Source organism: Camelus bactrianus, chromosome 5 (genome assembly GCF_048773025.1).
Source record: "Camelus bactrianus isolate YW-2024 breed Bactrian camel chromosome 5, ASM4877302v1, whole genome shotgun sequence".
Classification (NCBI taxonomy): domain Eukaryota; kingdom Metazoa; phylum Chordata; class Mammalia; order Artiodactyla; family Camelidae; genus Camelus; species Camelus bactrianus.
In genome coordinates, this window is record NC_133543.1 from 66,704,732 (window position 1) to 66,720,041 (window position 15,310).

At 35.0% G+C, this 15,310-nt stretch overlaps 3 protein-coding genes across 5 annotated transcripts in view; 2 read left to right on the forward strand and 1 right to left on the reverse strand.

The window, feature by feature from the left end:
* ANKAR (ankyrin and armadillo repeat containing) overlaps window positions 1-2,270 on the forward strand; it is a 60,079-nt gene extending 57,809 nt beyond the window's left edge. The window contains exons 23-24 of the mRNA XM_074364026.1: window positions 315-361; window positions 1,776-2,270. Of these exons, the coding sequence (XP_074220127.1) occupies window positions 315-361; window positions 1,776-2,023 (295 nt within the window). The 3' untranslated portion in view covers window positions 2,024-2,270. The remainder of the gene's footprint in view (window positions 1-314; window positions 362-1,775) is intronic.
* Window positions 2,271-5,055: 2,785 nt separating this feature from the next.
* Window positions 5,056-14,709, reverse strand: OSGEPL1 (O-sialoglycoprotein endopeptidase like 1). 3 transcript variants are annotated; one of them, XM_010960031.3, is made up of 8 exons: window positions 14,580-14,709; window positions 13,148-13,388; window positions 8,921-9,308; window positions 7,954-8,158; window positions 7,729-7,877; window positions 6,863-6,993; window positions 6,665-6,736; window positions 5,056-5,192 (listed from the first exon to the last, which is right to left on the reverse strand). In XM_010960031.3, the coding sequence occupies exons 1-8, from the start codon at window positions 14,692-14,694 to the stop codon at window positions 5,114-5,116; spliced, it is 1,380 nt and encodes a 459-aa protein (XP_010958333.2). In that variant the 5' UTR covers window positions 14,695-14,709; the 3' UTR covers window positions 5,056-5,113. The 3 variants fall into 3 exon arrangements, with proteins under 3 accessions (XP_010958333.2, XP_074220126.1, XP_045376402.1); XM_074364025.1 differs by having other exon boundaries at window positions 5,056-6,736; window positions 7,954-7,981; XM_045520446.2 differs by having other exon boundaries at window positions 5,056-6,736.
* Window positions 14,710-14,724: 15 nt separating this feature from the next.
* Window positions 14,725-15,310, forward strand: part of PMS1 (PMS1 homolog 1, mismatch repair system component) — a 108,428-nt gene continuing 107,842 nt past the window's right edge. Inside the window, exon 1 of the mRNA XM_045520444.2 lies at window positions 14,725-14,834. The gene's annotated coding sequence lies outside the window, so the exon portion shown is untranslated. The remainder of the gene's footprint in view (window positions 14,835-15,310) is intronic.

Below are 15,310 nucleotides of genomic sequence, written 5' to 3' on the forward strand. Positions count from 1 at the left end.
AATTTTTCATATTCCTATTCCCTGTCTGAAATACCCTCCCCCCACCTCATCCACTTGAAGACCTGTTTTCTTTAAAACCTAACTGACGTGTGTCTTCTTCCATGAATCTTTCCCTGATCACGTCAAGCAGATTTAATCTTCCAGATGTTTTGGGAGATGAGTAAATGAGTGACTGAATATAAAATACCTACATGTTACATGCATAGTTGGTACAGGTAACATGTATAAAATTAAACCATGAGGCCCTGAACATGGAACCTGGGCATACTAAGTATACAGTTCCAGTTTTTGTGATAAAAATGTTTTCCTTTTAGTTTGGAGAAAAATGGAGGACCATCCATAATTCCTGTCTTTAAAAAAGGTAATTGATTTTTATCTCTTAGGTAACTTCTATTTTCATTTCTGGTTTTTTTTGGGGGGGGTTAATTAGGTTAATTAATTAATTATTTAAAATGGAGGTACTGGGGATTGAACCCAGGACATCGTACATGCTAAACACACACTCTACCACTGATTGAGCTATACCCTCCCCCACTTCTATTTCACGTCTAACAATTTAAAATGTAGAGGCTACCAAAAAAAGTTTACCTGTAAGCTTTTGCTTTTCTAATTCTATATACTAAAATATCTTCCTATTTACAAGCTCATGTTAATCATTTCTTTTAAGGCTGTCCTTACTAACGTCACTTAACAGAAATCCCTCTTACTTTGCTTTTCCTCACAAGGCATGCACAGAAATAAGTCATTATTGGAACAACATGTGAGTATGACTTTAATTATAATTATGATCTTGCTGTTGTTCTGTTTCATTTACAACTTGTCCATCTTAAAGTTCTTAGGGCAGAGACCATTCTTTCCATTGATACTATGTACAATCTTATACAGAATTGGTAGATGATGGCTGAATGGCCAAGGCCTGCAAGATCAGAATCCAGATCTTATAATGTTAACTCATCAATTCCTATTAATTACTGATTTTATGTATATGCTTAGTGTTTGTTCATGTATGCTTAGTGTAGGACCAAAATCGATCTTACTTGGTATCTTATCTTACTGTCAAAAGCAAAGGTAGAACCTTCCAAAATCAAGATCAGTTTGCTAGAGTCACAAATGGAAAGAGAGAATAGGAAAAGAAAAGGAGAGGAAAGAACTTCATTTATTCAGTGAATATCTGAGAGATGCTAGGTAGGCATGGGAGGCTGTATTTCTGAATACCAGTGGGTAGAAGAATGGCTGGTTTTTGAATAGCATTTTTAGTTTAATAGTAATTTACATAAAAGAATAAAGCCAGTCCCATTCTTTCTTCACTTTAATATTGGTTTCTGAGCAACTGTGTACCAGTGTGGTACTGTGTACCAGTGATGGTCTGATGAAGTTTTCACAGGTTTGTGGTAACAAAAGAAAAAATATGGACAATCAAGTTTCTGATAAAGTTAATTTCATTCAAGTGAAGTCTTCTATTTTGACATAATGCCTTCTACACTTTCTTTTGATGTTAAAATACCCCTTCCTCTACAAAATGATGTTTAGAGTAGTTGGCATTTGTTCTTTCATTAGTGCCAACTTGGCATAATAAAAAGTTGGCAACCATATATTGGTCCCCACAAATTTTTGCACTCTGACATTTCAAAGTTTGGAAGCTACTGATCTGTACTCTTAGAATATTTCAGTGATGTGAAGAAAATAGAACTATACAGAAATAAATGCAATGAGAATATACCTAGGGCTCTGAGGCTTAAGAAAGAGACACTTAATTGTGGCTCTCTCATTTTTAGGGAAAGAGCACCGAAGAAAATTAAAACCCAGAATTCAACCAAAAGATTCTCTGACTTTCAGACCTCCTGTAACTAGCTACATGGGACTCTTCAAAACAACAGAAAAGACCGCTGTTTCTCATAATGTTTTTTCTTTTTCATCTGCAATTTCATCAGATATCATAAAAGTATCAAGACCAAGAATAGTGCTTTTGAGCCAACTTGGGAAACGCGTACAAAAAGCTAATCCGGAGCTTGCAGAAGGCTAATAAAAGCATTTTAGCACGAAAGGATTCCTGAGCAATTGTTAAAAATTTTTCATTTTTAATTGTAAAATATACGTAACTGGGTAATCTTTTTTAATGTAAGTTCTTGATATAGATACTTAACAGATTTTTCTTGGAATGTCTACTGGAACTTACCATCAGGTCGGAGTTATGGTTTCAAAAAATAACTAGAATTTTCTGTAACAGAATGCTTGCACTTAAAACTATTAAAATACAGCAACTGACGCAAGTGGCATAATTAGTGTATATATCAAGTGTTAGAAACATGTTTAAATTGGTATGCTGGGCTAAAAAGGCCTGATTCAAAGTACACCACATGTTAACACTCACCGTAATACCTTAAGATATTTAATGATAAATACTACAAATGCACGAGGCATCTGAAATCTGAAATGAATACTTTTAAAACATTTTATTAAAAAAAATCTGAAATCACTGTCCATCAAGCACAAAAATATGGCTAAAAAGTGTGGCCACCAGTATTGACCATTCTCCATACTTATAGAGTTATCTTTGGTTTGCAGCTGGAATGGGTGATATTCTTTGTGGCTTAGAATCACTTAATGTCTTTGTCCAAAGAGTACTGTTGCCAGTAGGTGCAAATTTTAATGTATGTCTGCTTCTCATATTTTATAGCAGCAGACAGATGTGACACAAAAGTTAACTGGGTTTCATTGGGTCCTTTAAAGAGCCCCCCCTTTTCTCTGTCCACTTTGCTCAACTGAATCCATAGTCTACCTGGGCTGCACTGAACATATACATTAGTTAGCAGTTATTTTCTCCAACATGCTTTAACCTAATAGTAACCATGGCGATAGCAGCTACACATATTTAGGGCTTTCTGTGCACCACAGTTCAAAGCCTGTGCTCCTAACCACTGTATAAAGAGACCTCTTTAATTTTCAAATTCAATTCTAAATTATCTTAATAGCTCTCACTCACAATTTTCTGGTGGATACACTAAAATAGAGGAATTGTGGGGGAAATTGCATATTTTATACTAGAAAGGGATAAATAATTCAAATGGTAAAAAACTGTCATTTATTCAGCACCTTTAAGAATCCATATCAATGGAAATATTAAGCCTCTGTAGACATTGAAAAAAAAAAAGCCTTCAGACAACAAACTTTGAAATTGGCTTCAGGTGGGCTAAGCAATACTTTGAGTTGAGGCTCAGGGTTTTCTTTTTTGCATTCAATAACATAGATATTTCCTGAGTACCTTGGCCTAGCCAGATCATCCTGCCATACCTAAAACTTAACAGTGTTTCAAGCACAGCCCCCAAGCAAAAATTACTTTTATCACCCTGTATTTTCTTTTTTTTTTTTTAAAAAATTATGTATAAGATGAAAAAGGTCTCAAGATATAGAGGGTTTCAGCCAATTGCCTGCCTCCTGCCTGCACTGTAACTTCGGTACGTATATGTGACAGTATAAAGCTCAATGTTTCTCCCTTCCTTTCCCTCCCATCTCTTTCTTCTTTCCCTTCCTTCTGACTAAATTCTGAAAGACCTAAGGATATGAAAAGCTTCCAGAATTTGCTCTTTTTTTTTTTTTTAAATCTGTAGTTTCCCTTATTTATATCATGAACTCAAATATGTATTTGTAGCTCCTGGAACAATTTTGATACTTTGAAATGTTAAGAACTCAGATTATAGATATTCCAATTTCATAAAATTTACGATAGTGGAAAAAAATCTTGGTCAATTTTCTTCCACTGTTTATATGCACTCTGATTGCAATAGCCATAGGAAACACATTTCTTCTCTGTGAATTCAGATTCAGATGATACAGAATACAAATACAAATGTAAAGATTGAATTCACAAACTAATAGTTTCTTCTAAATGATATTTACAAACCAATTCTATCACACCTATACCTCAACATCAAAGAACAAGCTTTATAAATACTGGCTGTTTCTACATGTTCCCTCATATCAATTATATTTTTTATTTCCAGGATAAAATGGAGGATTATAAAGCAATATTCTATGATCACAATTCTAGAGAAAAGAATTACTTAAGGAATTTCTCAAAAGGGAGGTCACCTTAAGGCAGAATTAAAATAAGAATTCTTTTTATTCTAGTGTTTAATCCTTATCCACTAGTTTCTCAATAAAGCAAGTCACTGACTAGAAAGTTAACAACTTGATCCAGTATGGATGGTGTAATATAAATCTCTACTAGTAAAATTTCTCAAAGGACATTAAACAGTACCACCATCTTTATATTCAAAGGACAGTACATTCAGTTACTTTAATCTGCGCAGAAAAAAAGTAATACACTGTTATGATATCTGCAGTAAAAGTTCAGATTCAAAGGAAATTATCCAAAACTGATAATTTCACCCTTTTTCACCTCATATATTTTCACCCTTTTCACCTCATATATTTTCACTTATCAAATATAAAATCTAAAACAATGAGTGCGAATGTTAAGTGACCAACTAAAAAGTACAATACATACTTGAGAGATTACTTGCATGCCGTATTTCTTAAAACCTCAGATTTTCAGAAATATATAGAATTCCTATTTGCTCCAAAGAAGATACCTAATAATTTTTTTATAATTACAAACATACATTCTGTTGGAGAAAGTCACCTTTTGCTTTGATTTAGAATTCTCTGAGCTGACATGACTTTGACCTGGCTACCCTTCTAAAGTTGCTCTCTCATTAGAAAATATAACATTTTCTAATGTTTCAGTGGAAGCCAAAAAATAGCTTCTACTATCCTGATACAAGAAAGGGGGAAAAAGATCAATGCTTGTATCACTATACTTCTTCCAAGGTTTTTCTTTCTACAATATCAGTACTCTTTTCCCCACAAGATGTTTTACTTTGGTTTTGATAATCAAAAAAAAAACAAAAAACAAACTATGTCTCCTCATAAGGTCATAGCATATTATTATAGTCTCTCAGAAGAGCAAGTTAAACATCAAACATAAGAAAAAGAATAACAAAAATTAGCCTTGATGAACAGTGTTATATACAAAATGATATACAATTTCTACAATTTGATATATATAAAAAAACTTTATTACTACTTATAGAGATTTTTTGAAAAGCAAAAATCAGATCTTCATTTTTAATCGTGGTACTTTTATGGCAGCCTCTCCAACTTCTTTTGATATATCTACTCCAAGAGGACATCTGTATAATAATGAAACAAATCTTATTATTTCAAATATCCACTTCCTGATCTGTCACTAGTTCTGCAAACTATTTACTTAAAATTCTGACAAATGGTACATGTATCTAATGTATAATTGATTATATGTGGTGATGGTTCTTGAATACATACAAATACAGTAGGACCTCAAACCAGAATAACAGGTGAAGGAAGGCTAGTTCTATTAATAAGAAATCTAAATTTGCAATTTTAAAAAACCACTTTGAGGTATAACTGACGTGTTAAAAGCTATACACATTTAATGTATACAATTCAATGAGTTCGGGGATTGAGACTTTTTGAAAGAAATAGTTCTATTTCTCTCAAATACTGTAAATAAATTAAAACTTGAAACAGAAAAAAAAAGAATAAAAAATGCCTTTTAATGCTCTACAAAGCTAAAAGGGTAAAAACAGTTTACCATATTGCTAATCTTACCTGCAACCCTTCCTACTTCAGAAATCCCCCAGGTTTCAGTTCTTCTCTGAAGTTTCAAAAGCAGGCTTACATCCTTTTCTACCTTCCTTTGTAACTGGTGGCAGGAGAGATCTTAGATCATACCCTTTCTCTGCTCTTCCTCAGTAAATAATTTGGCCTCAGATTTCTGACTTTTTTCAGTGTTGCCCTATACAAGTCTTCAGCTGGTCCCCACCTAGAAAAAACCATCATCTCCAGCCTCAACACTGCCCAAGAAGGCAATGTGGGATCAGATGGCAGACTGTACCTAAGACTAGGCCATCACCTTAAGGGATTCTTTCTGCCACTACTAACTAAACTCACTGATGATCAGCCTTAATAGACTGTGGTACATGTAGCTATAATTATGCATTAAAATGCTGAAAAGTTTTAAAACAGATGAAACAATGCTGAAAATAGAATTATGTTAGATTATGAAACATAATCATGCTTTACTATTTTTACTATTCTAGAATTAACTTAGACCAGAAGTTGATAACAAATTGGAAAACTGTGCTACTCCTTGGAATTTTGATTTGAGAGAGGAAATAAGACTTGCAGAAAACAGCTTTCTTTTGGCCATTTCTCAGTTGCCTGTGGAGAAGGATACTCACAACCCACTCTCACACCTGAATTCTTTTTGCACATTTTCCTTAAGTTTCCAGCATAGCAGGTGGACCTGAGACGTTTTGACCCTACCAAAGTCCAGGCCATGGACATAGTTTCCATTCTCGTCCCAAATGAGGGAATTCATCACCCTTATCCACCTTAGCCATCATCTGTTTCTAACTTATGATTTGTCAAAATTTTTATAATTTGATGCTGTAACAAATATTTCTCATAAGGTATCTACCTCCCAGGTTCATGAAAAAACAATTAATGCAATCCTTCTTCAAGTATCACCAGAATGTCAATGAAAACCTCACATATAAAAGCAAAATCCAGGCTCTGACTTTCAAATGCAAATTGCATAAAGATTATGAATGGTACCACGTACTTTGGTTCATAGCGGATGCCTTCTGTATTGTGTAAAATGCCCAAGCCAGCACGCAATCTTTCAACACCATTCCTAAACAAGAATCATTAAAATAAAATAAGTAGCCCAAGATTTAAAAGAAGAAAATTTAGCATGATGAAATAGTAATTCATATTTACATAATTATGAGTGAAGAAGCACAACTAACCCGTGGCTTACCATGCAATCATAATGCCATTGTCAGTGCACAGTCTAGGAGGAGGGCACAACAAAGTGCACTGAGTTGCATCTGTTACAATTTCTAAAGCTTTTCGGATATATAAGTTACTTGCAACACCTCCAGATACAACCTGAAAAGGTTGAGAAAACCAAAATTAATAAAATATCACATTTTGTGGTGGGTAATGAGCAAGTGATAGATCTGTATAATAAATATCTGAAGAAGAAAAAAAACCCAACAATTTCAATATCAGCATATGATCACTATTTTTTTATACATTTTCTTCTAACCCTTTTCTCATTACAATCTTTAATACAGTATTTTAGACCCTGTAGGCTTTGCTTATAAGCATTTTTTTCATTTTACTACATAATTCTTAAATTATTATCTTTGATATTCATGTACTATTCTATTTTGTGAACCTACCATTTAAATGTTTTCTTATTTTCTAATTTTCAAAATAATGAAGTTTAAGGTATAGTTACACAGGAAATTCATTAAAGCTTTTAAAGCACATTTAAAGGGATTTCATCAAAGGAACATAAATTTGAAGGAAACAGACTATTTTTCTAAAAGTAATGACAGCACTCATATTGCATTTCATTTCATATTATAAATCTTTTTTTATCCTCAATGAAAAGATGCAGTCTTGAACTTTTTTGCCACACAGGCTGTACAGATGTCCTATAAAGGTGCCACACCTGTACAAGAAATGGCTGTTAGATTTTATTCTACATAATTTCATACTGTTGGGCTAGCATATGGCATAACCAACTTTTCATCCTATGCACAGGGTCAATTAAGCCTTGGAAGAAAAGTAACATACTGTAAAGTATTACTACTATTCTAAGATGACAAAACTTACCAGTACTGCATTACTTTGACATAACAAGTCTCTCTGCTTGCAAAACAGAATAGCACGATGTGTTCTTTTTGCAATGTGGCAAGCTATTGTGTGCTGCACTGCAGCAGCAATGTCTGCAGCTGAGGACAGGATCTGCCCCTTCTCAATACCTGTAGAAATGAGCAGGTGTTTTTAGACACAATCCAGTATTACTTATTTGTCCAACTTTACTAATTAGAAATATACCTTCCTCTTTTTCCTTTTGCATTATCGTCTTATCAACAATGTGTTGAAGTCCAGAAAAAGAAAAATCACAATTTTTAGCACGTTGCATAGGAGGTTTGAAATCAAAATGCAATTTATTTCCCTGTTTGGCCAAATGTTCTATAGCCTTCCCACCACTCATGGCGGAGCACTCTGGATGTTTTATTAAAGAAAGCCTTCTTGCTACCTATCAAAAACAAACAAAATTTTTTGTAATGTCATGAAACTGCACAGTTTGAAACCAAGGTGCAAAAAAATTAATTTTACCCCAGATGAATAAGACATCTTATGCTTTTACAAATATAGACTATAGCTGGTGGTCAGTAAAGACTGACAGTCTTGCCCTTTGTGACAACCTGATCTGTAGTGGCCAATCATTGCTTTCCTATCTACTTCTGCTCTTCTACTGGGGACGGAAAATAGATTTGAAGTTCACAGTGACTGCTTAATGACGAACTTCAAAATAAGTTCTTCCAATCATTTCAGCTGTTGGCAGCAGGTTTTTTGTATATGGCATTAGTCTCTGTAGGATTCTAAAAAAAAGGAAAAGGAATCTGCTTGTCAGTGGTGTCAGCAACTGTGACACGTAATAGGACTTTGTGCATCTTTAATGTCCTTATGTTTTCTTTATCCTCCTATTTCACTTTTTAAAAGTACATTACACTTTACAAAGCACTTCCTTTCACATGTTATTTGATTAAAAACATAAATGTATCTGCAAACAATCTGAGCCTTTATATACTGATGTAACCCTATTTTATTCAGAACAGGTAAGAATCTTTTATAAAACTATGTACTACTTTTTCTTTTTTTTCTTACTACACACAGTTTCTTTTCAGTCTAATATATTATTCAGAAATACTGAGATGAATATTAGTAGTGCATCTACTACTATTTAGTTGAAACAGACACCTTAACAAAAAAGAGAAATTAATTCTTAAATAATTACCTTGTCAAGCATGTCACCTGGTGCTATGTCCAAAGACTTCCCAAGAAGCAGAAAATCTGAAACTCCTCTAACTAATGCCAATAAGCAATGACCTCCAGAAATCAAAAGAACTAAAAAAGGAAATTCTACTTTATTTGTTAACCTAATAGTAAGTGCGTGAGCCTCCATATGATGAATGGGAATGAAGGGCTTTCTAAACTGATCTACTAGTTTTAAGCTAAATGATAATCCTACTCCCAAGCTTAATGCAAGTCCTGGTTTTACAGTAGTTGCAATTGCTGAGAGATCACTTGGAGAGATGTTACTGGCAGAGAGAGCTTCTTGCACTATTCGTTGAATATTTTCTCTGTGAAGCTGTTGAGCTACTGGAAGAATAATCCCACCTGTTCTGAAAGATATAAAGAAACAGCTTTTTATAATTTTAAGGTTGTAAAAATAGAGGAAGAAAAATTATATATTATGGCTGAAGGCATGTTTCAAGTTAAACATTACACAGTTAAAAATCGTTAGTAAGTCAAGTATTTTCAAATAATGTGTGCCTTATAATGAAGCACATTATAAGAACTCAATATGCAGTGATTAAGGATGTAACTTAATGTAATTTTCAAAATTGTGCACAACAAACTACTATGGATTGTTTGTTGATAAATGAAACCACCAAAATAATCTTGAGAAACATTCCAAGTAGGAAGTCTTGAATAAGGAAAGGAGAGGATAAAATTGGATTTTAGGAAAATTAATCTATCTGCACACAGGGAGATTTTTTAAGAGGTTATTGCAAAAGTATTTGTTTAAGGTGATTACATCTTAACTGGGTGGTTGTAGGAATGAAAAGGACCGAGAGCCTTAAAAACTATAACTGGATATAAGGAGAAGGGGGGGAACCAAGGCATTAAGGATGAATCAAATATTGAGCTGGAATGAGTGGGAGAAAAGAAACACTAACAGAGAAACATGAAGACAGTTTTGTGAAGAAGATGAGTTTATTTTTAAACACATTGCACTTGAAGTCATGGCAGGACAGTGGACAGCTTGCAATCCTGAAATAGTTTGGGAATCCAATGCCAGAGTTGGTAATTTTGATTTTTGGTCCATGTAGGCCAAGTAGTAGATGACCACTTCAAATGTCAAGAGTAAAGAATTAGAAGGCAAAGTTAGCAAAAAATTTGCCAGCATGTGACTGATAGACAACCAGAGAAGCAGAGCCTAAAAATGAAGGTTCTGTAAGATGCAACTCTAATCTAAACAAACAAACAAACAAACAAAAAACCCTTCAAATATTTGATGTTGCAAGATCTGCTAGTTCTATATATACACAGTATTCAATGAATATTTATTTAATAGTTAAACTATGTATTGTGTCAGCCAATGAGGGAGATGTTAAAAGAAATTATCTTAATTCAACCTATCCATATTGTAATACCATTTTCCTTAATTCTTCAAAGTCACTTTTTCTTATATTCAACTCTGTTAATGGCATCAATAACCTCTTTATCATTCATGTTTCAAGGTTCATCCTTATCTCCTTTCCTTCATTTTCCACATTTAATTAAGTTTAGCACCATTCCCACTGCCACCACCACGTTAAAAAAGCTCTCGTTATCTCAATCTATTCAAAGCCTTTTACCTGTACTTCCCCAGATACATTCTCTGATCCTTGGAGTCATTCTATACTGTGTTGCCAGAAAGTAAAGCACCATGCTGAGCCCCAGCTTTTACTTTCTTGGAATATGGGAGACTTTAAATCCGAATCCTCTCCCTCCCACTTATTTCTTCCTTTTCCTACTTCCCTACTTCCTTCCTTTCTGTGCCTCTTCTACGTATTTTATCTTCTTAGGATTATATTAAACACCAGAAACAAAAGAGATGAATAAGACCATGGCTTTATTCTCAAAGAATTAATAATGATTAATAAAATCAACTAATTAATAACCAAATAATAATTTGTAGACAGTATGGAGAGTGGATGATTAAGGAACAAAGCTAATAATGAGGCAGGAAAACCATTTAGCCTCAAGGCTGGAGCCAAGAGTCCCGGCGAGAGACAGTAAGGGCTAGAACTAAGTCAGTGGAAAGGGAGAGGAAAGTTTCAAGAAATACTTGGGAGGTTGATTCACTATAACTGAATGACTGATTTGGATATAGAATGGTGAGGGAGACAGGACTGTCCTTCAAGTCTCCGGGTCGGAATAAAGGACTCCTCTCCCAAGCAATCCTCTATTATTGCACCTTCCGTGCTGTTTTACAGTGACCAGTTTACCTCTCTGTCCTCTTCACTTATTTATAGTAGTAACAGAAGTACTATTGCTATCAATTATAGGTAGCTTTTATTGAGCCCTTGCTATTTGTCAAGAACTAAATGCTTTAAAAGAATTCACATTTAATCTTCACAATGTTTTGAGCTAGTTGCCACTATTATCTCCATTTCACAGATAAGGAAAACTGAGGCACAGAAAATGGTGCAAGGTTTCAAAGTTACTAAGTGACTGAACCAGAATATAAACCTGCACTCCAAATCACTTTATATGACAAGCTCCTCAGAGTCAAGGATCATATATCTTTGTCATATTTGTACCCACAGTGCCTTGGATGCTGCCTGGCAATTGTAGGTACTCAATAACCGCTGAGAGGATCTGTGAAGATGGTACCACACAGCCTATTTGCCTGCACATCTCTCTTGTGACTTATGTGCTAGCTAAACTAAATGTACAGTACTTCCTCACCTCTTTGCCTTTGCTGATGATGCTCTCTCAGGCTACAGTGTTCTTTCCATCTCCATTCATTGAAGGCCTAACTACCTTTCAAGGCCACTGACACCTGCAACATGTCACGTGCTGTGCTGGGCACTAGACATAGTGCAATGATTAATACAGACACAGCCCCTGTCACCATGGAGCTTAGAATCTATTGGGCGAAAGACTGTACGTAAGCAAACAAATATAAAAATTACGAAGAAAATACGTAAGATATGGTGATACAGAATAAACAAGGTGGGGATACCTAATTTAGATAGTGATCAGGGTAGGCCCTTCTGTGCAGTTAACATTTACATGTTCGGATGTGCAGTACACCCCAAAATAGTGAAAGGACTGTGGAACTGAGACATGGTAATAATATTATTGTCTGTGCCACTTATTTGGTACCCACTTTACGCTGCCTTGCACTGTTAACTTTCCTGGTAGGGCTATATATCATGTCTCAAATACTAGTTAAGCTTCTTGAAGGCAAGGACTTACTGTGCCTTTCATATAATATGTAGCCATTAGAAGCCTACTCTTCCTCCTTCACATATACTATTTCTAATTATAATACTCTATATTATTTCTATTATGCACCCCACAGTCCTGAAAAGCAGGTAATATCTTCCTCGTTTTACAGATATGAAAACAGAATCAGAGAGAATAAGGAATTTCCCTAAAGTCAGAGTCAATATCAAGTGCCTAATTCATGATTCAAATACAGGTTTGTGATCGCAGAACACCAACCTTTTTCACTATTAAGTTGTAAATTGATGACCTGAAATGTATTTGATTTGTACAGTATTTTAATATATTTGAATTACCAACTAATTTTTAAAATCTGGGAGATATTATCATAACATTCTGGATTTCCATTTTCTCTTGAAAATTCTGATGATCAAATAACATAAAGCCTTCATTCCTGCATGGCAACAATTGGCTGGAGCTGAGCAGTGACCTCTCAGATATTTCCTACATTATATTCAGCCCATTTATTTATGTAACCTGCCTGGTAGCCCTCTGGAAACATCTGAATTTATAATCACCACCATTCTGTGCTTAATATAACAGTATATAATTACTTATTTAACCAACGTGAATTATGTGTATAAATGTGAATAGGATTTTCTTTTTCAATGATTAACAGGCTAAAGGTCAGGTCATACTTTCCTAGGACTTCAGTTGAGACCATGAAACACACAGGTCAACAAAAGAGAAAAAGGCATTACCAAGGGGAAATCATGAATAAATATTGGTGCTCAGTTTCTTTTAGGCAACAAGATTAGCTAAAGTTGGGACCTTAAAGTTGTGGAGAACCTTAAAAGCCAGGTTGAGGGGTTTATGGTTTTCTACAGTAGTTATTAGAAGCTTTTGCATAAAAGAAGAAATTGGCTCCTAATATTAACTTTTATATATAATAAATACAAAAAAGTTATTTCATTTTATTTTTCCAAAAGAAGTGGAAACTACCAAGATAGCATCTACTTACTTTAAATGAACTTCAGTTTGGGAATGTATTGCTTCTCCCAAAACATTTCCAGTTTCATCCACTACAGCAGCTGCTGTATCATCACAACTGGTTTCAATTCCCAATACTAGTTTATGAAGAAATAATATTCTAGGATGAAAATTAAAATGTCTTAAAACTTCATAAAGTTTCCTTTTTGATGGTTTAGAAAAAACTTCTGCTGTCTTAGTCAGTATTAGCATATTTACTGTATAGATAATTCCTGGAAAAAAATTAAACAAACATTATTTTTTGGAACTGACATTAGCCACTAACCCATTCAGTTAAGCAAAATTCTGAAAGCTTGGTTTATTTTTCAACATATAGTTTTATGAAACTTTAGCAAAGTTTTGTAAAAGTTAGCAAAAAATTTAAAGGCTGTAACAACCTGTTAATATAAAGAACAGTATGAATGAATATAATGCTCTTTAAGGAGGAAAACAGGGAAAGTTAGCTATAAAATGTTTAATATTACTATTACTTGTGTGTTGTTCTTATCCAACTATTGATTATTCTTTATAAAACAGCTAGTATTACAGTATAATAGTTGCATGGATAGTCCTCTGGAAAGTGCTACTTTTTTATAGCTAAAAATTAAGGCAAAACGTGTTTCTAAAAAAAAAAAATCAAACAATAAAGGCAAAACAGAACTGATAAAAATTAATGCATTAAATTTCCTGGAAACATTTTTCAAAATAAAATTTAATCATTTGATTGGAAAACAAGAGTTCACAAAAAACACACAGAACAAGTCGTCTAAGTTTAGAAACAAGTGTTCTCATAAAGCTCATCTTACAAGAACATCTCAACTAAGACGACCACAACCTAATACCTATTTTATCCATTAATCACAATTATTCGATGTAAATCTCCGTTTTGCCACAGGAATCTTTACCATAACAGGGATCTCCCCAAATTCATTTTTCCCCAAAATAATAGCAATCCATCATTAAAGTACCCTGGTGTTTTCACACTGCCAAATATCTTGTTTCATGCCTCCAAATCACCTGTTCCAGAGCTTTCTCGATGTTTAAGTAGGCCCCTTCCCTACCACACTAATAGACAAAACGGAAAAAAAAAAAAAAAGAGCGAATATTGGAACTTCTATTGTTCCATGGGGGCAGAGGGCATCCTGGGATTAGACGCGAGCGATCTATTCAAAGAGGACAGCTGCGGAGAGTGCAGCCCAGAAAGACAAGCCACAAAAAACTAGATTTATAGTCACTAAATCTAGGTAAGGCAGCTTGTGCGAAGCCCTTCTCTTCCGGGCCAAGAAAGATCCCAAGTGAACCCTGGGGACTTGGCCAGCGTTAGTCTCTCTCTCTCCGTCTAGGAAGGCGAAGACTCTGACTGGAACTGCTTTCCCTTGTGCGCGAAAGTATCAGTGGGGAGAGACGGGAGCAATTTCACCCACCTTTCTCCTGAACGACAGTACCTATTATTCGTCTCCCTTCCGAAGCAAAGACAGTCAACTGCCCTTTCCCAGGCGCCAAGAAAGCCTGAACCTGTCGCCCCGGAAGTGATGTCATCAAAACGGAGCCAGCGCCCCGTCGCTTAGGCCAGCATTAGTTTCCGTAGAGGGCGTCACTCTGAGAGTAACTATAAATATAAAGGCTGTCTTTACCCAAGCCGCTCTGCGTGCGCCCATGCAATTCTACCAGATTTGTAGGTAAGAAGTACTTCTACGAGGTCACACGGTTAGTGACTGGTATAGCGGAGACCGAACAGAGATTTGACTGCTTAGTCTTTGATTCTAAACACTACGCTGCATTAAAAGAAAAAAAATTTTTTTTTTGCCTTTGATTGTAATTTGTACACCACTGTGAAAAAAGGGTGGGATAGATTATTCGTCATCCCATTCTAGAGGAACTATCACCAAATATAAAGTTTGTGGCCTGAGATAATCCAATACTTTAAGAGACGTGGAGGGAAACTAGGGACGCCCCCAAAGACTTGTTCAGAGTTCCCAGAGAACGGAAACCCTTCTGGTCCGACAGTCTAAACCCTTACTCCCACTTCTTCACTTGAAATGAAAGCTGTGGGGCTGGCTCGTTTCTTGTGATTAAAAAAAAGTGCTGGGGGGTGGGGACGGGCGGGGGAGGGGACGGTGGTAAATATTTACTTAACCTTAAAATTATAATATCC

What these genes read in the sequence shown, in the direction of transcription:
- OSGEPL1 (XM_045520446.2), bottom strand. Translation starts at nt 14,694, where the DNA reads ATGACATCACTTCCGGGGCGACAGGTTCAGGCTTTCTTGGCGCCTGGG. An exon ending in CAGGTGACATGCTTGACAAG is followed by an intron (nt 8,159 to 8,920) that starts GTAATTATTTAA and finishes TGTTTTTGATAG; the next exon opens with GTAGCAAGAAGGCTTTCTTT. An exon ending in GTCAAAGTAATGCAGTACTG is followed by an intron (nt 6,994 to 7,728) that starts GTAAGTTTTGTC and finishes CAACCTTTTCAG; the next exon opens with GTTGTATCTGGAGGTGTTGC.